The following is a 26,080-nucleotide window of genomic DNA, read 5'->3' as shown; positions in this document are numbered from 1 at the left end:
GATTCAAGCAGTCCCCATCTCCAGATTCCAACACCAAGACGTCAAATCCGGTTATGGAGTGAAAGGCTTTCGAGATCAACTCCAATTGCCTCAAAACCAATATTGCCTCCAAATCGACTCATCGTGAGATTGACTTCAATAAGGCTCGGCATAGACCAAAATCCAGCTGGAACAGACCCTTTCAATGAATTGTCGGAGAGATCAATATATTGCAACTACGTCAAATTCTGCTCTTTGGATACCTTCTAGGGATACAAGAGTCACAACCCTAAGAGAGTCTCCTTCTCCAATTGGGCCTGAGAACATGGCAGTGATAACCCCATCCTCATTCCTAAACACTCCCCCAATCCCAAAAGGCCCTGGATTCCTTAAGCAACTACCATCAAAATTCAGTTTTGTGAACCTAGAGGGAGGAGGGGACCAAGAAGGGCTACAAGTCCTCTTACATAGGGCAGAGGTAGCTATCTCTTTTCAATTTCTTACCAAATCAGCCACAAAATAACCTGAGAACAGCTCCATAGCTTTCAGCCAGTGGACTACCCTTAAAAGTATTAGATCTAATAAATTTTCCAGGGTTCTTTCCTTGTCTGAAAAGATTCGTGAGTTTCTTTCTTCCCATAGGGACCAACACACTGCTGCCCTAATGCTTCTCCACATAATCTTCCCTCTCTTCTTCGGCCATCTAAAAAATGAAGAAGAGAACAAGCTTTGGACGCTCCTAGGGGGAATCCAAATACATCCACAGAGGGAAAAATCCCACCCCCATACTGTTTTAGCGACCGAACAAGTAACCATAAGGTGGTAACCAGTTTCTCCATCAGCTTAATAGAGAGTACACCTATTAGGAAGTAAATAAGAATTGGGTCTCTTTTTCTGAAGTAGGTCATTTGTGTTAATTCTTTCCAGGAAAGTTTCCCAACAAAAACTACCAACCCGAGGAGGAATTGGCTTACTAACCGGGAAGGCCAACCCAATAGGATCAGAAGGTTGGGTTAATGTCTCAAAAAACGAAGCACAAGAGAAAACACCCGAGGAGGAAGGGGTCCAAAATCTGGTGTCCTTATTAGGGTCCAAGAAGACATTTTCAAGGATGGCTAACAGGGACATGATGCAACCCAAGTCTATATCCCTAATTGCCCTTCTCAGGCCTAGGTTTCACCCAAAACCAGAAGCTTGCAATTACATTATGCCATCCAAAACCTCCATAGCCATTTACCCAACAGTGCCATGTTCCTAAGTCTGTCTAGAACCTTCTAAACTAGATAGAAGAGTTTGGTGTCCAATTTCTAAAGGTTTATCTTCCTATGCCGTTTTTCTTAATTATCTTTACCAATCCCTTATCCTTCATTCTTTTCTTGTCAAGGAAGTTTGGTGCTAGTCAATTTCCCCTAAAAGTAAGGCTTTTTATTGGAAGTGGTTTATGGGAAAATTAGCACTCTACACTACTTGCAAAAGAAGAGTCCTTTCTCGTGTATTTCCCAGAACTGATGTACTCTTTTCAAATCCGATGGTAAATCTTGTTACCATTTACTAGTTTCATGTTCCCATGCTACAGACATTTGGAATTGGATTTTCTCTTTGTTTGGCTGCAAGTGGAACGTGCAATGGAAATTAAGATGTTGTTTGACCCTTCTACTTTTTCTTGTCCAAATAGAAGGGAAAGAATAATATAGAGGTGAACTGCAACAATGATTTGGACCTCATGGAAAGAAAGAAATGCAAAATCTTCCAAAAGGAGAGAAGCAAACGACAAATTTTGGACTGTTAATGACCAGAGTTATACATTGGCTACTAACTTTGGATATATTTAGACCATTCTCATTTGATGATATTTGGAGGAACTAATTTTCAGTGTCATCTAGTGCAGCACAAAAAATTAAAACAAGGTCGATGTGGGCACCTCCCCTTGAAGGTTTCCTGAAATTAAACATTGATGGCAGCAGTCAAGGCAACCCAGATCCTTCAGGAATTAGAGGAGTCATAAGAAGTAAGACATGTGTGAAGGCTTCTCCACCTACCTATGACTCGCTCGACATTGCATATACCGTGAGAGTCCTCAGTCAGTTCATGCAAACACCCAAGGCAACAAACTTAGAGGCAGTAGAGAGAGTACTCAAATACCTAAGGAAGTTATCAGGGATAGGTCTCTTCTTCAAGAAGCATGGACATATGAAAGTTGAAGTTTATATTGATGCTTATTGAACTAGCTTTGTGGATGATAGAAAATCCACCAGTGGCTACTGTACTTTTATGGGAGGAAACCTTGTTACCTGGAGAAGTAAGAAACAAAGCATGGTGGCCAGGTCTAGCGTAGAGGCAAAGTATAGAGCCATGGCCTATAGAGTTGCTAAACTTCTATGGATATAGAATTTGTTAGGTGAATTGGGTTTTCCTCTTGATGGTCCTATGTCACTCCATTGTGACATTAAAGTTGCCATCAATATTGCAGCTAACCCTATACTCCATGTAGAACAAAGCACATTGAGGTGGATAAACATTTCATAAGGGAGAAATTGGATAATCGATAAATGTACACCCCATATATCTACTCAAAAGAACAACTTGCAAATGTTCTTACAAAAGGTTTATTGTGGCATATTGATCTTTGTAACAAGTTGAGGATGATTGATATCTATTCCCAAACTTGAGGGGGAGTGATGTAATATTCTTACTTATGTGTCGCAAGGGCACTTTTGTCTTCTGTGTTCTTTTATTTTTGTAGTTTCCCTATGTATATATATATACACTATATCAGTGCTAGCACGACCAACCTAACATTTTTTCTTCTTTTCTCTCTCTCCCTTCTCTTTTTCGACAATAGCACTTTCTCCCCTTTCTATCAATTCCCACTTACTAGGTAAGGAGAAATCTCTCTAGGTAAGGTTTTTGGTTTTAAGAAGGGTGTTTAGGAAGGATTGATTTGATCCTGGAAGTGCTTTTTCTCTGTTTCACTAAAAGCTATTTGAAAAAGGAACAAAAGGTAGTGGAGTTGAACAAAAATTGAACATTGACCTTGGATTAGGTATGGGAGGTGTCAATGATCTCATGGATAATGTTCTGAAAATCGTAATTGTATTGTAAATCATAGAGAAAGTTAAATCGAATCATATCATAAATCATAAGATTACTTCTATTTTTTACTATTAAGAGATATATTGTATTTGGTTATATTTGGGTTGATTTGTATAAATTATGGGGACCTATATGTATTTATGGAAGAAAAGGGGCTTCTATGTAATTCTAATATATTTCGGTTTGTTACTTATTTCAGCTAGTGGTTGTGTAAGATTAGGATTTGTGGAAGAGTGAGGAAGAGAGTGTGAATGAGAGTGAGAGAGAGAGAGAGAGAGAGAGAGAGAGAGTTGTATCTCTCGTTCTCATAGTGGATATTTTTCCTCTCCTCCCGTGGATGTAAGCTACCAAGCCGAACCACGTTAAGTCTAGGTGTTCTCTCTATTTCTTCTTATTTTCTCCTTGATTTGCTATTTTATTTTATGTTAGTTGTTACAAACTTGTCAAAAAAATAAATATAGATAATAACAATAAAAGGCTAAATATATATGGAAAAGTGTTCAATATTTTTAAGTAATGTCTATCATATTTGTACCTAAACCAATAGAATTTATCACTTGTACAATATAAGTCTAAACCAATAGAATTCATTACAATTTTTGCAAAGAAGGGTTCAGACATAAGATTCGTATTGAAACCCCAAGGAATCATGATTCGTATTGAAATATCTGAAATGGGTAGACTTAGCTAGGATGGCTATTGGTGCTCATGGAAAACTGGAGTACATCATTGCTAAGGAGAAGCCTGAGACAAATTCCTTACAATGGGTGCAAGAGAACTATATGGTAATGACTTGGTTGTGTAATTCTATGCTACCTCATATTAGCAGAAATTTCCCATAGGCAAACACAACTAAGGAGATTTCGGATGGAACTACAAAGACCTACTTCGTGGGGTTGGTTATTTTTTGGTGTTTGTTTTATTTGTTTTGTTGCTGATTTGTTTTGGTTTTTGTAAGGGGTTTGGGGCTGGTTTTTGGAGGTGAGGTTTGTTTCATTTTTCTCTCGGGCGACTGCTGGTCACTTTGTATTCTTTTTTTTATTTTAATAAAATTTTCTTTTTATTATCAAAAAAATTGAAGATAGATACAACACAAAAGCTTCAGGAGATATATATGGACATAAATAATCACAGTTAACCTAGTTTTAAGAAAGTACGACCTCTAACACACAATTATATTCAGACAATGAAATGGAGAAACCATTATGTGCAGAATGCAACTAGTTGATTCTCCAATAGTTCTAGACACAGATTATGCCATCAATCTTTCCTTCAAGGAACAGCAGTATTAGCTAGAACACCAACATCCTTGCATGATTAATAGAATTTTGTATACAAATTCAGTGTAGCCAAGATTACGGAGAATGCAAATATATAACTAAGATGCTCTTATGTTTTATTGAGCATTTAGAAGAAACTTCTATAGATGGATAATGAACTCCATAACAGACACAATTGTAATAAATTGCCAGAAGTTAAGAATGGATGTTCTTTTGGATGCAAGTAAAGAATGGGTGTTGGGGTCAATCTCAAATATCCCAAGAATCAACTGAAAATTATACAAGAACTAGAAATGATCTGCCACACTCAAAACAATTTCACATACAAACCAAAGTTGATTAAAGTGGATGGAAATTCTTATGTACATGGGAAGGTAGAACAATCGACTTTGCTTTCATGTATTCTCTAGCTGCCAAATCGTATTCACCCTTGCTGATGCTCCCACGAATTGTGCTTGGCAAGTTGAACAGTGTTCGGAATCTTTGCAGTGTTCCTTGAACAGACCTGATCTTCTCTGCTTGAGCCTACCATGATGTCAGTGTACGAAAAGGAAATACATATCAATCTCATCTTACCCAAATAATAAACAAAATCTTCAAGTTAGAAAACCAAATCAATATAGGATGTTTCCCACCTGCCTCTCAAATAATGTTTCAAAAGCACGATTTGCTAGAGAATTGACATCATTTATAGAATTGTACAAATGAGCTGTTCCTGCACCCTCAGGATCTTCCTCTATCCGCCTCAATTTTGATTCAATATCTGCCCAAGAATTAGAACTCTCATTAGTCCTCACAATGATGTAAGTCGAGGAACATTCAATTGACCATAGAAATTGAACACACCAGAATACATAATAAGCATTGTTTAACAAGAAACATGTGAAAAGTTCACTTATCAACAACTAAAAGGCTCTAAATTATACTTCTATTACAAGGAAATACAGGTGAGATACAATAGCAGCATACCATCAATCGTAGTCTTGCAAGAGACAAAACAGTCAAAATTTTCTTTAACTAATTGCTTTCTCTGTTGAGTTCTTCCTTTAAGATCAGTTTTTAAAGCAAGGGCACCAGCCTCCAAGTCTGCAGCACTTGTACCTTGGTGTACCCGGGCTAAGAATAGCTTTGAGTCAAACTTCTCAGAAAAATACATAAGCTTCTCTGCAAAAATTCATTTACATATCATACAAACCAATGGTAGCAAGGATAAAAGAGAAACATATTCAAACAACCCATACAACCTGAGTAAGAATACATTTCTGAAGGATGAAAGCATATAAACACAGAACTTACATTTTATAGTATAATTGATAACATTCAAGGAAAAATTTCTTGAATAGGTAATGGAAAAGGAAAACTAATGTATCATCACAAAGGTACTTCAGACTTTAAGCCATTTCTATCATGCATGCATACATATATGCATGTATATATTGCATGAGAGAGAGAGAGAGAAAGATGGGTTTGGTAAATAGAGATGAAGAGTGGAGAACAAGAGCAGAGAGACACAAAAGGATAAAATAAACTGGAAGGGATAATATATAAGATAGATAAATGGATATACAGAGAGAGAGACGCACACACATACACATACAAGCATGCAGAGAGAAAGAGGGAGTAGGTTTCACTTACCCATTTACAATTTGCAGATGACACAATCCTGTTCTGAGGGAGGGGACTTAAGCTGGATTAGAAATCTGAAAATGGTGATACAGCTTTTTGAACAAATATCCAACCTTAAGGTGAATTTTGAGAAGAGTTGTGTAGTGGGTGTGAACATGGAGGAAAGGGAGGTTAGGGTGTATGCAGATCTGCTGGGGTGTACAGTCTCAAATTGGCCCCTGAATTACTTAGACTTACGCCTAGGAGATAATCCCAAGAAAGGAAGCTTTTGGAATCCAGTGGTGGAAAGATATGAGAAGATACTTGCTTCTTGGAAGAAGAATTATCTTTCTCTTGGGAGGAGGATCACACTAATTAGGGCTACCCTAGCCAATTTACCCATCTATTTGTTGTCAATGTTCAAGATTCCAGCAGAAGTGTCTTACAAGCAGGAAAAACTGATGAAGGACTTTCCATGGGAGCTGAGAGAGGAAAAGAGGGACCATAGAGTGGGTTCGAAGGTGGTGATCAGAAGTAAGAAGTTAGGAGGGCTTGAGATACGGAACATTAGGAAAAGGAATATGGATTTATTGGGAAAGTGGTTATGGAGGTTTCCTTTAGAGAAGAAGAAGCTATGGGCTAGAATAGTGGCTAGCATGGGCTCGAGGACAACAGATGGGATCCTAGAATTCTGGCAAGGACTAAAGTGCTTCACCTTGGAAAGCCATTCATGATCTTTTACCAGCCTTCTCCCCTCTGATCAGGTATAATTTAAATTCGGTTAACCTTATAAAGTTCTGGGAACAAACTTGGGTGGGGAATACCCCTTTAAAGGACTAGTTTCCCTCCTTTGTATGCTCTTTCTGATCTAAAAAATGAGTCCATTTCTTCCTTCCTTGTCCCTTCTACCTCCAGTTCTAGGATTTAGTGGAATTTGAGAAGGATTGTTAGGGATACAGATATGGACAGCACCGTATTTTTCAAGACATGAAGGCGAGGCTAGGCGACCACATGGCGCCTAGGCATTGGAATTTCAAAATGTTAATTTTCTTAAGTTTTTACTTTATCTATGCTTTTCTAAGCTATTTTATTGGTTTTGTGTGCTAACTAGCAAGCATGTACACTAACTACTAACTCTATAAATCATTCAAATGAGTATAAATTTCATATAACTAGAAAACATGTACAATAACTAGCAAGCATGTAGACTAACTATTAACTAAAATAAAAATAAGTGCAGGAACTAGGAAGGGTTGAGAGGAGTATAGGGGCGGAAGAAGAAGAAGTATAGGGGATTAGGGGCAGGGAGGAGTATAGGCCCCTGTTTTTTGAAAAGAGGTAGGATCATGTGGAGATGCTTAAGGGTTGTTGTATGTTGGTCTTTGTGGAAAGAAAGAAACTCAAGAATCTTCTCAGAAGCTTGTAGTTGAAGGTGACTCGGAGGTGGTAGTAAGGTGGCTGAAAGAAGATAAGACTGGGTTGGGACCTACAGCAATGAGAAGAAAATTTTCAAGTGGTTGACTAAGGATAAGAAAGTAAAGTACAGTTGGGTGAAGAGATCTGCTAACTCTTTTGCTGATGAGTTAGCCAAGCAAGGGGTGATTCAGTAATCTATGTTCTGGGCTCTATTGTAATTCTGTTTTATTTTTTTGGGGTCTCTTGCCTCTCTGCTCAGGGAGTTGAGATAGTTTATCTCCCCCTCCTTGTAACTACTATTTATATCTGTTTATTGAAAGCTTTTGTCATTGATCAAAAAAAAGAGAGAGAGGGAGATGCTTAAAAAACAGAGGCTCAGGCTTTCCACTCCTTTGAGTTGAAGATCCCTTTCCATTTTCTAAATTCCCTACTGATCTCAAGTCAAAAGAAACTCTTTCTGAGACATCTCTGAGAAGATCACTTTATCAGAAAATCAAATGGGCATTGGTAATCTTGAGTTCGACAAAAATCAAATAATTTAAGAAAAGGATAAATAGGAAAAGAAAGAATCAAGGTATAAATCACAATGTATACATTAATTACATAACAGAGAAAAAACCAAAAACCAAAATGTAATAAAAAATAACTGAAGACCAATAAATAATGCAATAAGAATTAAATAACCAAAAGGTAGAATACCGCGAGTGGTTGCGTCCAGATAATCTTTATCATACTTAGTTGAAAAGCTTTCCAAAGACTCAGTAATCAACCTTAGTGACTTGTTGTCTATTATCCTGTCAGAATAGTACAGAAAGTGAGGCAAGGAATCTAGTGAAGCTAATACATGATAAGGTAAAATCTACCAAAAACATGGCAAATATAAATTTCAGAGCTGATATACAACCATGTAACCATCTCTATTAACTCGTAATCTAAGTGTCAACATTTTGTTCACAAAAATGTTTAAAATAACATCAAATGGAATGACTTTGACACAAGTTAACTGTTAAGACATTTCAGAGTATCAAGCCGAATGAATTTGACATAGCACAGATGCATTTTTAATAAGCCTATACCTTGGAAAACCATCACTGGCCAACTTCCTATCTGTCTGCAATTTGTAAGGTAGTATGTCTTTTTTTTATCTTCTTTTTTTTTTCTTTTTGAATGAGCATAGTTCCTACCATCTCATCCCTTCCCCAATAGTACAAACAGAAAATGAACATGAGCATACTCTTTTCTATCTCACCCCTCCAAAAGATTACATTTGAGCCCAAATCAATTGTTGTCTACTTGCCCCTTGCTTTTCCAAACCGTCCAACAAACTATTTGCCAACCTTTGCACCCATTGAGATTCAATCAGCATGCCTCTTGAATGCCATTTCTGACTTCATTTCTAAAGCTCCACGCTGCACTCTCGTTCTTCGCTAGACAACTGATCACCACTTTGTAGTCAACTTGATGCAGGAGCTGAAGAGTCAAAATTGAAATCTTATGATATTTTATGTATTTTTGGATAGTAGGGGTATTTTAGTCATTTTTGCAATTTTCTGTGAGGTCCAATGAAATGGTTTAAACCGTCTAGTTATAGTTTGTTTATGTTGGAGTCCAACAATCCTACTAGGATTATTGAGTCTAACAGTTTGACTCCTGAGACTATTATAAGTCTAACAGTTTGACTCCTAGGATTATTATGAGTTTAGAGTCTATAAATATGTATATACGTTTTACACAAAGGCAATGAATCATATTGAGTTTTATTCAGCTTATGTTAGCTATGGTGAGTTATTCCCATGCCCTAGAGTGAATCTAGGCACCCTGTTAGTGATTCCAGGTATTTTCTCTCTTCTTTCTCTCCCTATTTTCTCTCTTATTCCTTTAAGAAGCCATTACAGCCATTAACAGCCATAAAACTCTGATCAAGAAGACCATTCAACATTCTCTAAGGACTAGAACTGAGCTGGTCCTACATCACAACTTCAATAACCAGCCTTTCCACTCCCATTTCTTTAGCCTTCTGCACCCCAAAAGCTGCTGACGTTACTTCTGCACTAACTGAATCTCCCTCACCAACTGGGGCTGAACACAATGCCCTTATGGCTCCATTTTCATCCCTTATTACACCCCCAATTCCAGAAGGCCCAGAATGACCTAAGTTGCTACCATCAAAGTTCAATTTCATGCACTACCTGGTGGTAGCCACTCCTTTCAAGTCTTTTGTTCCTTAGATGATGAATCAGCAATTACCCTCCAGTTTCTGACAAGATCATCCACTGTAACATCTGAAAAAAGATCTAATGTCTTCACCCAATATGCCACCCTAAATGTGAGTCTCAATTACTGCCCCCTACTTTCTTTCTCCTCAAAAATTCTTGCATTCCTTTCCTCCCATAACATCCAGAGCACTGCCACTCTCGTACAAATAAGGTATTATGTCTATTCTGGCAACAAACATAGATTATGACACGGGAGAGGATATCTAGTGGGAGGGGGGATTCCCAAACACTTTATTTATATTCCATCGAAAAGGACAAACTTATTTCCTTTTTCTATCTCTCCCTCAGACAATAGGTTATCTTGGGGTTTTGACTTTAAGAGAGGACTCAAGGAATTTCTCACTAGAGGTTTTGTCCTTGCTACAAAGCTTAGAAAGGACTTTCTTGGATAACTCTATCCCCAACGGATGAATTTGGACTCCTACATCCACTGGATCATTCTCTCGTGCATCCTTTTTCAAAGCTCTTGCATCTTCTCCTACCCCCTTGTAGGCCTTTCTAGATGTAGAGTCAAAGCAAGAAGAAAATCCAGGAAATCAGAGTCTCTCAATACAAGAAGTTCCCAGAGAACAGAAAAGTTCCTGACGGTCGTTGGTTCAATCATACTGATCAACCCTAACAGATCTGAATTCTTGGCTTTCTTCCTGTCTTTTCTCCTTCTCTCAAATTAACATGGTGTCAGAGCGGGCTGTTCTCTGATTCATTTTCTTCTCTTTTGAACTATTTGAGGATTCTTCTCTTTTACGATTGGTTCTGGACTGTTTTGATCAATCCAGGAACCAGCTTTCTTTGTTCTGCGCAATCAGCAAGAGAGATCTCATTGGATCTCTCTCGAAAAGCATATGTTTGTGGTAAAACTTGAAAGGAAGTGTCACCTAGCCCTTTTCTTCATACTCTAAAAATTTCATCGAGATTGGAGAAGGATTGAGAGAGATCTATACATCTCTTCTGGGAGGCAGCAGCCAGTCTTTCCTTTTTTGGATTGTGTTCTCAGATTTCAACCATTGTTGTGCTTTGGGCACTCTCTTTTGACTGTAAAAGGTTTCCTCTCTTATATTTTGATTCTCGTAGATTAGTTTGAAAGAATGGTGGGATCTATCGTATGGACGCCAAAGATTGCGGAATAGGGTAGGGCGAATTTCAAAAATTTCCCACTTTCTTCCAACTGGGAATCATATTCCCTGATTTAGAATCAAAATTTAAGGATCCTACTTGAACCATAACCGAACCAGATCTGAACCAAAAGACAAGGGAGGGATTATACCTGATCCAGAGAAATAATATCTTCCAAAGTTGGTGTTCACGCCCAGAGAAGACACCAAGATCCGCTCCTGCTGAAGATGACACAGCAACTGTGGAACGGAACCAGCTGAGTGCGTCCTACACACCGAATTCTTCAGAAGAATCCTCTAGAAACAATGAGCACCGAACTTGATCAGTTTTTCAGCAAAAACTGATATCAAGAACTGATTTATTGATTCCCTTCTCAGTGAAGATCGAACTATGCAACAAGTGGTGGCGGTTGGAGGAGTTCCCTAATGCTGAATTGGCGTAGAAGCAGTTTTCAGCTTAGAGAGAGTGAGATCCTATCTCTGTTTTTCAGAATAATGCCTCTGAAAACCCTAGGTTCAAATTCTAATCATTCTTGATTGGGTTTCCTCCTTTCTTGTTGATTAAGAATCCCCTAATCCTATTAGGAGTTATCCCAATCCAAATCTATATTTGGATGGGGATAATCTTAATCCTATCTGTAGATTAAGTTAGCATACTCCTGATCTTATCAGAAGGTTACCATATTCAAATCATGGTCTCTAAGAGTGGATAGGGTTAAAACCCCATCCTATCAGCTAACCCTACTCTCAGATTCACCCCATAAGTGGGTGATCATATCAGCCCACTTCGAAATGGGCTTTTGGCCCATTAAGTAATCAGTGCTCAATTAGTTTCCAATCTGCTGCCCAGTTGGGCTTCTTTGTATGGCGTGGGACCCAAGCATTGATCTAAACACCAACCGCATGGGTTCGGCCCAGTCTTTAGTACAAGGCCTAGCCGAATTCACTAGAAAGCCCAATGAACCCCTGAGCCCATCATATGGACCCTATGGGCCCAACACTTACACTAAGTGGTCCTTGGGCCAAGCCATCTTATAAAAACCCAAGGACTGTGGGCAGGTGCAAGATTAGCCCATTAGGTATTACCCCAAATGGCCTTACACTTAACCTCTCAGCCCATAATGATCAAGCACTGCCCAACAAGAGAGGACCTCTCCCTCGGCTGCAAGGAACAGTGCTGCACTCTCTACTCACATGGATCCCAGGAATTAAAACCATTTGCAAACATTTTGAAACCGTACATATCTATATATTATATATAAATTTTGCAAAACAAAAATCCAACGATTGAAATCAACTGTCGGCAGTTTGGTTTTCCATCAGAGATAGTGCATTCCCGATCATTACCTTTGTCCGACAAAGGGGCTGATCCCGTCACTATGATCACCCACTCAGATGAATTCTCAAACTGTCCCAACATACCCAGGTTTTGACCCCCGCTAAGGATCTCATTGATTGGCATATCAAAGACAGCCTAATCCAACACCTAGTGCAGTACCATAATCGGGTCTAGGGGTCGAGTGTAACTTTCCAGTTTTAACCATCTATCTCCATGGTCCAGAGCAACACTGGAAATCCGGTCCGGTTCAAGGGTTCAAGTAATCTCACACTACATGTGCCTTGGGTCTCACCCTGGCGGCTGAGACAAGCCACCACAACAATTGGCAGCACACCAGTGTTAGCCTTGGCAGAATAAATCTCCCCAGACTTATCCAACGGCTGTGAACATTCAAAACCAACACAAGCCTCATTAAGTGTCCAGTTTTAGGGTCTTACACAGAAGCATACCACTCAACATGAATCAAACATGTACTTCATTTATTTACATTAAATATCAAAAGTACATCAAAATTGATTGAAGCTAAGGGCATACAAAAACTGTCCAACATAGTTCTCTGCTTATATTGCTTGCTTCTGTTAGTTTTGCTTTGTGTTTTTAACTCGACATGGGTCTTGAAAAGAGTGAAAGTATCTCTGTCAAATTCAATGGAAGCAACTATGCTCTTTGGAAGTTTCACTTCCAATATTTTGTTTAAGGGAAAGGTATGTGGGGTTACATTGATGGTTCCACACCCATACCCGATGGTGATGATGTCGAAGGACTGAAACAGTGGAAAACTGAGAATGCATAGTTTGTTTCATGGATTCTTGGTGCTGTCACAATGGATGTCAATATTCCAATGAGGGGACTCAAATCTGCCCATGATATGTTTGAATACCTAGAAAAGGTATATCGGCAATCAAACATGTCTAGGCAATATCAGATTGAAGTTGATATTTTTCTTATGTTCAAGGAGAGAAATGGATTCAAGAATATTATGCTGCCCATGACATGTTTGAATATGAACTGGCTCACTTTGGGGATTTCTCTACAGATTGTTGTGTGAAAAATATGAAGAAACACCTAAGTAAGAGAAAGATTATGCACATTTTTTATGCACCTTAGATCTGATTATGAAACATTGCACTCTAGTATACTCAGCAGAGAGCATGTACCTAGTCTTGACATAATACTTGGAGAGTCATTAAGAGAGGAAACTCGTGATGTCTCCTCACTCAGTCTTCACTTGATCAGAAGAAGGAACATGGAATAGATATTGTCTTCTTGGCTACCAAATAGAAGGAGGACTTCTCGAAGATGCAATTCTATGAGTGCAAGGAATTTGGACACATGGCATCCCACTGCAAACAGCAGGTGTTAGACAATGTATGCCCTTAGCTCCAATCAGATTAATGTACATATACATTTATTGCAAATGAATAAAAGTACATAATTGATTCATGTTATATTTGGTGCATTTCTGTGTAGTTACCCTTAAACTAAACACTTACGAGACTCGTGTTAGTTTAGAAATGTTCTCAGCCGTTGAATAGACTTGGGAAAGTTTATCCTACCAAGGCTGACACTAATGTGCTGCCAAGTAGGTTAGAGTACCTTGTCTCAGCTGCCAGGGTTAGACCCGAAGCACATGTCGTATGTGTTTGTTTGAAACACTTAACCCGGACCATTTTCCAATTATGCCCTGGACCTTGGAGATTGGTGGGCAAAACTGGAAAATTACACCTAACCCCTAGACTCGATTATGATACTGCATTGGGTATCGGATTGGGTTGTCTTTGACATGCCAATCAGTGAGATCCTTAAAGGGGGTCAAAACCTGGGTATGTTGGGGCAGTCAGAGAATTCACTCGAGTGGGTGATCATAGTGACAGGATCAGCCCCTTTGTCAGACAAAGTGAATGATCAAGACTGCACTTTCTCTGATGGAAACCAAAATTGCTGGCAGTCGATTACAAACTTGTTTGAGATTTGTTTTGCAATATATATATATATATATATATATATATATATTATGTTTTATGAAAAAGGTTTGCAAAAGGTTTTAATTCCCAGGATCCATCCAAGTAGAGAGTGCAACACTGCACCTTGCAGCCAGGGGAGAGGTCCTCCCTTGTCGGGCAGTGTTTGATCATTAAGGGCTGAGAGGTTAAGTGTAAGACCATTTAGGGCTATGATACCTGATGGGCTAATCTCACTTAAGACCATTGTCCTTGGGCCTTCATAGGATGGCTGAACTCAAAGACCATTTAGTGTAATGGGCCCATTAAGAACCCATACTGATGGACTCAAGGGTTCACTGTGTTTGACAGTGAATTCGGCCGGGCTTTATCACAAAAGCTGGGTTGAACCCATATGGGCTTATGTGAGGTCATTGTTGGGGTCCCACGCCATACAAAGAGAGCCAAATTGGCCAGCAACTAAAAGGGGATGTGAGCCACTTGCTTAATGGGCCTAAGGCCCATAATTAATTGGATTAATTAAGCAGTCATGTGGTGAATTTGGGTTTGGATAAGGGTTTAGATCAGCCTTTAGGATAGGAGGATAAGTCTTATCCACTTAAAGAGTCCAAATCCAAATAAAGATTTGGATTAGGAGAGCTGATCTTTAAGGCTTATAAATAGAGGGTGAGCTGCTCCAGATTACACACTTCTACTCTTATTCTCTCTTTCTGCTCTTTTTTTGATGAATAAAATAAAATATTAATAAAATTGGGGTTCTCTCTTTCTGCTCTTGCCGCCCTAACCCTAGTTCGTTCTCCACTTGGTGGCTGATCTTGACCAGTCTTGGTTTTTGATTTTTGCAAGAAAAATCAGATTAATTTCGTTCTCATCTCCCTTGCTCGATCCAAGCTGTTGGATTGCGTTCTTACTGAAGGACTACGTTGTTCAACCAACTTCACCCTAAGTTGTGCCATCTTCAGTGGAAGCTGGTTTTGGTACCTTCTTTGGGCGTAAACACCAACTTTGGAAACTACTCGTGTGGAATCCATATCAGGTATTCTTCTCCCTTTCTTTGGGTTTCAGATCTGGTCCGATTCGGTGCAAGAACAATCCTTGAAAAATGCAGTTTTTCTAAACTGGGAATGCGGTTCCTGAAAGGGTAAAAGAAAACTTTTGAAATTTTGCCCTACCATCCAGCATGGTTCGGCCATCCATATGATGGATTTCCCCTTCCTTCAGTAGGGACACATTATAGTGGAATGCCCAACCAAACCCCCCAAGAAAGGACAACATAAGGCTTATCAAGCCTCAGCTAAACCAACTCCAACTAATACTACTTCCTCTTCATCAGCTCACCAAAACTGATTCACAGGGAAACTTGACTAAAGATAAGATTCATGAGCTTATGTCCTCGGCCATTTCCTCTGCTTTTTCTGCTATTGGACTGGATGGTAAGTCCGCTTATTTGTGTTCTTCTCCTTCACACATGTGGATTGACTCTAGGGCCTCAAACCACATGACTGGGGCTTCCTTTGGTCAGTCTTCTAAATCCTACACCTTTGTTAACCACATTATTACTGCCGTTATGATTCGGCCTGCCTTGGAGTTCTATTTGTCTAAGATTGATTATGTAGAAAGAGGTAGAAAGGAGGAAGAAAGAGAGAAAGAGAGAAAGAGAAAAGGAGAAAGTCTGGTTTGAATTGGAAGTCTCAAGAACATAACTCCCATTCGGCCAGACAGTGCTTTTTATTATTAAAATAATTGAAAAGACATATGTGCCCTTATTTAAGGAAGGAGCATTGGTTCTAACTCACCAACTTGTTACATATGTAGTCCACTCTTCCCCGACTCAAGCCTTTTGTAAATAAGTCAGCCCACTGGTTTCCTGTACTAACATAGGTAGTGTCTAGCTCTCCATTCAGCACCTTCTCCCTCACAAAGTGACAGTCAACTTCAATGTGCTTGGTTCTTTCATGAAACACCGGATTAGAGGAAATATGAACTGCAGCCTGATTGTCACAATAGAGCTTCATTGGAGTATTGATGTTGTACCCTACTTCCTGTAGAAGGTTCATTAGCCACACTAATTCACAAGCAGTGTGTGCCATAGCCCTATATTCTGCTTGTGCATTACTTGCCACGACCGTCTGCTTCTTACTTTTCCATGTCACCAGGTTACCTCCCAGGAAAGTGCAATAGCCTGTGGTAGACCGCCTATCAGACATAGAACCGGCCCAGCCAGCATCAGAATACCCTTCTATTTCAAATTTTCCGCCACTCTTGTATATCAGACCACGACCCAGAGCCCCTTTTAAATACCTCACAATTCTCAGAACTGCATTCCAATGAGGAATCAGAGGTTTCTACATGAACTGGCTTACCATACTAACCGCAAATGAGATGTTTGGTCTAGTAATGGTTAGGTAGTACAATATACCCACAAGTCGTCAATATCTGCCAGGGTCTTCAAACACTTCACCCACATCACTTCTTAGCCTGGTATTTGTGTCCATAGGTGTTTCAGTTGGTTTAGCACCCAACAAGCCTGTTTCTTCCAGTAAATCAAGCACATATTTCCTCTGGCACAGATTAATACCATACTTGGATCTTGCTACCTCTATCCCCAAGAAATATTTCAGTTTACCAAGATCCTTTGTCTGAAAATGATCCTGCAGATAAGTCTTCAGCCTGTCAATACCCATGTTATCATTCCCGGTAATAACAATATCATCTACATACACCACCAACAGTATTTTTCCTCCCGGAGAGTCATGACTAAATACAGAATGATCAACTTTGCATTGTTTCATACCAAACTTCTTTACTACCTCACTGAACCGACCAAACCATGATCGAGGAGACTGTTTAAGCCCAGATATAGCCTTCCTTAGTCTGCACACCTTACCATCCTCCTCCCCCTGAGCAACAAACCCTGGAAGTTGCTCCATGTAGACCTCCTCGAGTAAGTCACCATGCAAAAAGGCATTCTTGATATCAAGCTGATATAGCGGCCAATCATACATGGCTGCAAGAGAGATCACAACACGAACTGACTCTATCTTAGCAACCAGTGAGAAGGTCTCTGTGTAGTCAATACCATAGGTTTGAGTGTACCCTTTTGCAACCAATCGCGCTTTCAGGCGTTCAACACTACCATCAGGCAGATACTTAACCGTATAAACCCATTTACAACCAACAGCTTGCTTCCCAGGAGGAAGAGCGATGAGGTCCCAAGTATGATTATGATGAAGGGCAGAGATTTCTTCTTCCATAACTCGGCACCACCCTGGAGAGGCAAGGGCTTCCTGGACATCCTTAGGGACAACAACTGATGATAACAAGGTGACAAACTGGCGATGGGAGGCAGAAAGGTGAGTAAGTGAAACATAATTAGAAATAGAATGAAGGGTGCAAGTACGTTTACCTTTCCGCAAGGCAATGGGGAGATCAAGCTCAGATGCTGAGTGCGGGTCTGGTGCTGGATCTGTCGATAGAGATGTAGCCGGAGGAGTAGTAGTTGGTACGCGTGGGCGATGTGTATACACATGATGGATAGGTAGGCGTTCAACAGGTGGTGGCACCGGAGGCAAGGGTTGGGTCACGACTGGAACAAGGGGAAGAGGGTCGACAACGGGAAGTGGAAGAGGAGGAGATGAGGAGGAGGAAGAAGTATCACCGGACCCCAAAAAGAACGGAGTAGACTCAAAGAAGGTGACATCAGCACACACAAAGGACCGTCGAGAACCAGGATGGTAACACCTATACCCTTTCTGGGTCCGAGAATAGCCAAGGAAGATGCACTTGAGAGAACGAGCATCAAACTTGTCATTCCCGGGACCCAGATTATGGGTGAAGCAGACACACCCAAATACCCTAGGCATAAGAGGAAATGGAGACAAAGTGAGAAACAAGACCGTAAACGGAGAATGACCATCAAGGATGAACGTGGGCATCGATTAATCAGAAAGAAAGAGGTAAGCACTGCATCACTCCAAAAGGGTTTAGGTACATTCATGTGATGCATTAGGGATCGTGTTGTTTCCAGAAGATGGCGATTCTTTCTTTCAGCCACCCCGTTTTGTTGTGGGGTGTAGGTACATGAGGTCTGATGTATAATGTCGTGTTGGTACAGGTATTCTTGAAAAGATGATAAATATTCACAACCATTATTAGAACGGAAAACTTTAATGTGGGTACCAAATTGATTACGAATCTCAGCATAAAAATTCTGAAAAATGGTAAACAATTCACTTCTTTCTTTCACTAGATAGAGCCACGTCATCCTTGAAAAATCATCTACAAAAATGACAAAATATCTATATCCATTATATGACATCACTTTATAAGGACCCCAAACATCGGAATGAATTAAAGAAAAAGGACTTGACACACGGTTATCAACCCTAGAATTAAACGGAACACGATGGTGTTTCCCAAACTGACACGACTCACAATCCAAAACAGAAAGTTGACTCAAAGACAGAACCAAAGACTTCAAAACTTTTAGCGACGGATGACCAAATCGGTAGTGCCATTGGAGAGGAGAAAGGGATGACTGGAGAGCTGTTGAAGTTCTGCCACCACCGTCAAGATAATACAGTCCACCAGCTTCATGCCCTCCACCAATCTTCATCTCCGTCTTGAGATCTTGAAAAACACACATAGAAGGACAAAAAGTAATGGAGCAATTAAGTGATTTGGTCAGCATACTAACAGACATAAGATTAAAAGGCAATTTAGGAACATACAAAACTGATGAGAGGGATGCAGGGTCTAGGTCAACATTACCAACACCACAAATTGAGGATGTGGAACCATTAGCAAGGGTGACAGATTGTGATGTTGAGCAATGAGACAAGGAAGAAAACACACCTGGAGTTCCAGTCATGTGATCAGAGGCTCCAAAGTCAATGATCCAGGGATTGGGTGTGGATGCCAGACAAGCCATACCTGAGTGAGCGAAAGTCGCCGTGTTCTATTGTGATTGGATAAACCTCTCATATTCATCACGAGGAACACTCACCACCTCCTTCACGAGACCATCTGTGGATGTAGGAGGTATCTGATCAGATGAATGATTCTCCTATCTAAAGCTGGAACTGGAGTCACTAGTCGCGGCATGATTGGCCCAGGTTGAGAGTGGGCCATGTAGATCATAACAATAGTTAATGGTATGTCCATCCATACCACAATGAGTGCACTTCCTCGGGCCTGAGCCATGTCCTCTACCACGGGCTCCCCCTGAATCTCTGCCCCCAGTACGACCACCACCACGATTATAAGTAGGCCCACCATTGCCACTTCGGCCATACACAGGATCACTACTACCACCATGGCCAGACTAAGCTCCCCGAGCTCCACCTTTAGCACCACTGCCTCTCGATACAGCAAAGGCAGATCTATCGAAGATATTAGAGTTCTCAGTAGATCCGATAGAAATCCTCCGAAGTCAAGCAAATACCTCTTCTAAAGAGGGGAGAGTTGATCCTCCTAATATCTAAGCCCGTGCTGGTTCATATTCAGACTTCAGTCCCACCAAAAATCTAGTCACATCAAGTTGTTCTCTCTGTTGTTGTTGAATCTTGACATCAAAAGTGAGAGGGTGATAGACATTCAACTCATTACGTATGTTTCTCATGCTGGCATAGTATTCCTCAAGACTCTGATTGCCCTGTTGCATATTAAAGTACTCCTGATACAGCTGATACACTCTGGTTGTATTGTCCTGTCCCGAATACAATTTCTTCGCATGGTCCCACACATCTTTGGCAGTGTCAAGAAACATGAAGTTTACACTAATCCTGGGTTCCATACTATTCCACAACCATGTGATGATCTGAGCATCCTCTTGCTCCCAGTCTTCATACTCGTGAGAGTCAGTGGAGGGTTTCTCCTCTCTTATGTGTTTTACCTTCTTCTTTGCCTTCAGGAAGACTTCGACGGATTTAGCCCAAGGCACATAATTCTCTCCATTTAGTTTAATGGAGGTCATCTGAACATTCAGGTAGTCTGTAGGCGCCATCACATTACGTTTACAATCACTGTTATCTCCCATTCTGTTATCACCGATTCTGCACATTTGCTGAATTCTATTACCACTGAATTCTGCACATTTGCTGAATTCTATTACCACTGAATTCTGCACACCGCACACGACTAGATCACACTTGTCACACTGATTTCAGCCCTTGTTGTTGCTGAAAAGTGAGCTCTTTACACCACAAACCCTACTCCTACGGCTACCTGAAATCTCACCACTATATGATCACAACTCTTGCTTCAAAATACACAAAAACAGCATAAACCCTAGCACGCTACTGTCTAAAACCCCAGCATATGATCTGAAACACACTTCCTATTTGATCCATAACAGATATCATGCACAGAAATCTCTTACCTTATCACTAAAGGAACAACCACACGAGCAGGAAATCAGTCCACACAAGGCAGGCACTGCACCACACAGATCGGCCCTCTATTCTTCATCGATTAGGGGAGGGCGATCTTAGAAACCACAGCAACCGACCACACAAGACCCGACTGGAGGCATAGAAACTTCCAAGGGAAAAGGGCGATCACTCCTTTTCAGCCCTTTCCCTTATCTCTAGCTGAATGCAGAAAAATCAAGAGAAACCCTAGATAAGGTGCGCAGAGAATAGAAATCTAGGCAGACAGAAATCTAAGCAGATTCAAGTGGCTCTGATACCATGTTATGATTCGGCCTGCCTTGGAGTTCTATTTGCTTGAGATCGATTATGTAGAAAGAGGTAGAAAGGTGGAAGAAAGAGAGAAAGAGAGAAAGAGAAAAGGAGAAAGTTTGGTTCGAACTGGAAGTCTCAAGAACATAACTCCCATTCGGCCAGACAGTGCTTTTTATTATTAAAATAATTGAAAAGACATATGTGCCCTTATTTAAGGAAGGAGCACTGGTTCTAACACAACATTACAGATCAGCAACCTTAATCTGGGTATAAGGACAGAAATACCCCTACGCTAACAACTGCTAATGGTGATTCTCTTCTTCTATGTGGGTGTGATGATTTATTTCTATCCACGTCTGAGTCTACACCCTTACATCTTCCCAAAACCTTTTTTGCACCTAAGTTGACTACTGTTGGACAACTTGTTGATGATGATAAATTGGTAATAATGTTTTGTTTACTCATGACGGTTGTTTTATACTGGACCAGCACACTGGGGAGCTGAAGGAGAAGTGGCATAGGCTTGGGAGACTGTTTGCCCTAGAATTTGAAAATAAGCGAGCTTCATTAGACTCTTGTTTGTTGTCTACTACTTCTAGTTTTTCTTCTACCTCTTGTAATAATGTTTGGCACCTATGCCATAGACGTATGGGCCACACTCATTTAACACAAAGCAAAGGATTGTAGCATTTGTAGCCCTTTTTTGTTCTAGAGTAACCCAAGAAAACACATTTAACAACCCGGGGTTCAAGAGGAAATAGAGGTGAGTTAGGAAAGAGAACAGAGTAAGAAATCTAATTACGCAACACAGAGAATGGCATCCCATTGATAAGATAACAAGTTGTGAGAATAGCATCTCTCCAATAGATTTTAGGAACATTCATCTGAATTAGTAATGCTCGTGCAATTTCCAACAAATTACGATTTTTATGTTCAGCCACCATTCTGTTGAGGTGTGGAAACACATGATGTTTGATGTGGGCTCCCATGTTCATCAAGAAAATTGGGAAAAAAAAAGAGAAGACAAATATTATTTTGCATTATCAGATTGCAAAACACAAATATTGAAGCCAAACCAAGGTTCAGAGTTTCGATACAGTCCGATACGCCAAATTGGGTGTATCGGACTTTGTATCGACCCACTTTTATATTTTTTAGTTTTTTTTTCAATTCAAGGGGTCAGTTAAAGGCCTGGTTACCCCCTGAAACAGGTCGTACCCCGAAACTCCTTACATTTCACGTATTGGTGACCCACTGATACGATATGTATCGGCCGTAATGAAATTTTGAACCTTGAGCCAAACAGGATTTTTATTTCCATAAAAGATGACTTGAATACAAAAAATAACTCTGATCTGTCCTTCAACAAATACAACCAAGTGACTCTAGAAAAGGCGTTTACAAAAGTGACAAAATATTTGAAACCCAAATATGACACGACTGGACACAGATTCCAAATATCAGAATGAACTAACTGGAATGGTTTGGACACACGAACAATGCTCCAAGGAGGAAATGGAATGTGATGAGGTTTGCTAAGATGACATACATCACAATCAATGGTGGCATCAAATGAAAGAGATGGAAGCAAAACACAAACTCTGCAATGAAGGATGACAAGTCAGCAATAAATCTGAAATAAAGAATCATCAGTATTTTAATTAAAAATATTAACATAAATTTTAAAATAAATGCTTTAAAAAAACTATTATCTCAAATTAAAATACATAAACATAACATGTAAAACATATTTAAAATGAAAATTTAAAAATAAAATCAAGTATAACATATAAAACATATTCAATCATGTAAACTCTGATTTTTTTTATAAGTAACAGAAGAATTTCATTAATGATAAACTGAAAGAATCAAGATACAACAAATCTGGCTGCCAAAGGCAAGCCCCAACAAACACAGCTGCTTCTTACAGAGGGAAGAGAAGAAGCAGCAGAGAAACAAAAACAGTAATGCAAAATATTACAGATTACAGCCTGGTCCGGGGCAACCCCACTCGAGATGATCCTTGCACACACCCAATCTAGCCAGTGAGTCAACCAAAGAATTAGAAATTCTAGGAATCCACATGAACAAGATATTCAGGGAATCCCCCAGAAAGTGTCTGTCATACCAGTGGCCTCATCCTCCAAGGAGAATCTTCTCTCTTCTTCAGCCAAGAGATAACCATTCGGAAATCCCCTTCAATGTCCACTTCTTTCCAACCTTTTAGCTTTCATAGCTCCATCCCTTGAATTACTACCAACAGCTCAGCCCTAAGAGAATTCCCATGTCCAATTGGACCTGAGAAACTGAGGAGAATGCAGCCACTTTCATCTCTTACAACTCCCCCAACTCCTGACTCTCCGGGATTTCCCAGACAGCACCCATCAAAATTCAGTTTTAGCATTCCAACTGATGGAGGACCCCATTCAGTCATTCTTGGAGGTCCTGAGATATAGGAGCTATCCACAGCTTGCCAATTTCTAAGCAAATCATTCACTGAAACATCTCTGAACAAACTGAAGCCCAATGAGCCACCCTAATCAAAAGAAGTTCACAGATCTCCTCTGGGGATTTATATTTTTCTTCAAAAATTTTCGCATTCCTCTCACTCCACAAGCCCCAAAGGACAGCTCCTCTAACACACTACCAAAGAACTTTCTGCCTCCCCGTAGAAGTTCTCATCCAATTTGGGTTTAACAGGTCTGAAACCTCAGCTGGGGCCACCCAAGCTTTGCCTTCCAAGGCTAGGAAACTTTGCCACACAAAGGAAGGAAAAGAATAGTGAAGCAAAAGATGGTCGGTGCTCTCCCAGCTCTCCAAGACCTCCTTATATCCTCCAATGAGAATGGTTACTCTAGTTTAGCTGCTACATCTTGGGGGATTCTATTCCAGTGTAGACCTTCTAGCACTAGTTTTCTTTGTAGCTCAGGGGCAAAGAGTGTTCTAAAGTGTGAAGTTATTGACTCCACCAAAGCATCTCTCCCCCGTAACTCCACCCCATTGACCACCAATCTGGAAACCCTATTCTTGTCATCCTCCCATTGGCCAAAGAATGAAAAAATTTACTATTCCCATCCCCTTCTTTTAGCCATTTACATCTCGACTTTTGTCTCCAGAAAATTTCCTCTCTTCTTAATAAACTTCCAATTCAGCCTCCAATTCCACTCTTCTCTTTATTTCCTCCTCCTCCAAACTCCTACCTGTTTTGCTTCTTTCTTCTCCAAAGCTTCTAGTTGATTCAGTACATTTTTACTTTCCTCAATTACACCAATGGTTAGGTGATTCCACTCCTTCAAATTTCCCTCTTCTATGAAACTCATCAAACACCCTTTTCATTTTCATGTAATGCATGCAATGATAACACAAACATTAATCAGTGTTTTTCTTTTCATGATGATCTGAGAGCTTCTAAGAATTACACAAAAAAAAGAGCAAAGAAACTTCACCTGAAGCCGTTAGTGAGCAAGTAATATATGACAGGTATTAGAAACAGAAGAAAAGTTTACCCAAGTCCAAGAGGATCTATACATTCCATGCCTCGAGGGAAGGACTGTAAACTGTTAAGTGCTTTTCGTCCCATTGCTGATCCCTTTCTCTCTAAGTTCTTAACTATTGGGATTGCTCTTGTCTCTCGCATCTCGCGAACCCTACGGGCAAGCTGTCATAAGGGCATAATGACATCATATTTCATCTTTACATAGTTAAATAAAACAAAGGGAGAGTATAGAAGAATAAAAGAGTATTTACAATATCTCACACAAATAGATACTGCATGAAGGATAAAGGATAATATTAAGTTTAATACATAGGTGTTGGTTTCAAGCCCTATTACTTAATCTTTTTTCCAACAAACTGCTACCTAATGCAGTAATGCAAGAATTAATAAACCTGCAACAAAAGAATAAAAAAGGTAGAGTCAAAATGAAAACACATTATTCCAGACCAACATGAATTATGGAAACATGTTCCTTAACATTCCTACTACTCATTTGCCTCATAATGCACATGACAGGAAAGAGAAGGTAAATACAAGTCCTACATCTTTACTATCATGCCAAAAGCTTAATTCCAGTAATGGTGCTACTTGCTAAAGAATAGTAAGATAACCTCCTTCAACGCCAATCAATATGAAAAAAAAAAAAATATTCAAGAAAGAGACCTCTTGCAAGCAAGACAACATCTTGACTCATCTGAATGCTTGAAACCCTTAAATTTGATATGAAATGGAAACTCATTTTTTAAACACATGCCACCATCTAGATCCTGCTGTTGACTGAACAACAACCAAATTTCATCTAAATCGTCCCTTGAAGAGACATTTATCATTTCCATACTACCCTTACTTCAATACAATCTTCTTTTTTTTTCTTACATGTGTTTGAGAAAGGGGAGATCAAGAAGAAAATAGAATTTATTAATATAGAAGTATGAAACATTAAACAAGAGAAGATAAAGGTAGCCTCCAATAGAAAAAATAAAGAAAACAATACAAGAAATATAAAAATCACAAAGAAACAGCCCCTCAAAGTTCCTTCTAGAGGTGGATGATGCTCTAGAGTCCAACGCAAAAGGAAGAACATAGTATAAGCACAAATATATGGAATTCGCCAGTATCACTTATGAGAAAAAAACAGAAGAGAAGAGGAAAGAGAATGGGGAAGAGAAAGAGAGAGAGAGAGAGAGAGAGAGAGAGAATTGGTCCAGTGGCTTCAGCCAATCTTAGGGCTGTCAATGGGTTGGGTCGGGTTTGGGACAGCCTGTACCAGTACAGTCCTGATTATTATTCGGGACAAAACCATAGACCAAGAACCGTCCTGATTAATAATCAGGATGATAGAGTCTGACCTGATTAGACCTGATTATACTAACAGCTATAAATATTTAAATAAATAACAACCTAAAACTTGGTTTTTGATAATATAATCTTAATAAAAATGACAGTAAAATAATAAATTATTTATATACTTAATAAATCAAATGTTTTTTAATCAAAATTATCTTATATATTACTTGTCAAATTTACAATTTTACTCAAAATATTAGAAAATTTACAAAAAAAAAAACTAGGGCATATTTATATATTATTAACAAATTAATCAATTCAGCTTTGAGTTGGCTTGGAACAAGCAAAACCAAAACCAATCAAATTATTAATCAGGACAAAATCAGAGAACCAGAACTGATATAATCAGTTCAGTCAACTCGGGTCTTCCAGGTAGAACCAACCCATTGACAGCCGCCCTAGCCAACTTGTGGGACAATCTTGTCCACTTTATTTCTATAATGAAGTCATGGACACAAATTTACCCCTCATTATTTATACCACTAGGTTGACC

The 26,080-nt window shown here is 39.6% G+C and overlaps 1 protein-coding gene across 1 annotated transcript in view; it reads right to left on the bottom strand.

Moving 5' to 3' along the window:
* The window catches only part of LOC104586244 (exocyst complex component SEC5A-like), a 146,501-nt gene that overhangs the window by 100,786 nt on the left and 19,635 nt on the right, over window positions 1–26,080 (bottom strand). The window contains exons 2-6 of the mRNA XM_010243412.3: window positions 24,251–24,402; window positions 8,073–8,167; window positions 5,322–5,516; window positions 4,988–5,115; window positions 4,719–4,877 (exon numbers count right to left, since the gene is read on the bottom strand). Coding sequence (XP_010241714.1) covers window positions 4,719–4,877; window positions 4,988–5,115; window positions 5,322–5,516; window positions 8,073–8,167; window positions 24,251–24,402 — 729 coding nt within the window. The remainder of the gene's footprint in view (window positions 1–4,718; window positions 4,878–4,987; window positions 5,116–5,321; window positions 5,517–8,072; window positions 8,168–24,250; window positions 24,403–26,080) is intronic.

Source organism: Nelumbo nucifera, chromosome 1 (assembly GCF_055504915.1).
Source record: "Nelumbo nucifera cultivar China Antique chromosome 1, China Antique-T2T, whole genome shotgun sequence".
NCBI lineage: Eukaryota > Viridiplantae > Streptophyta > Magnoliopsida > Proteales > Nelumbonaceae > Nelumbo > Nelumbo nucifera.
The sequence above is the reverse complement of the archived record's forward strand: the minus strand, read 5'-3'. Positions and strand labels throughout refer to the sequence as shown.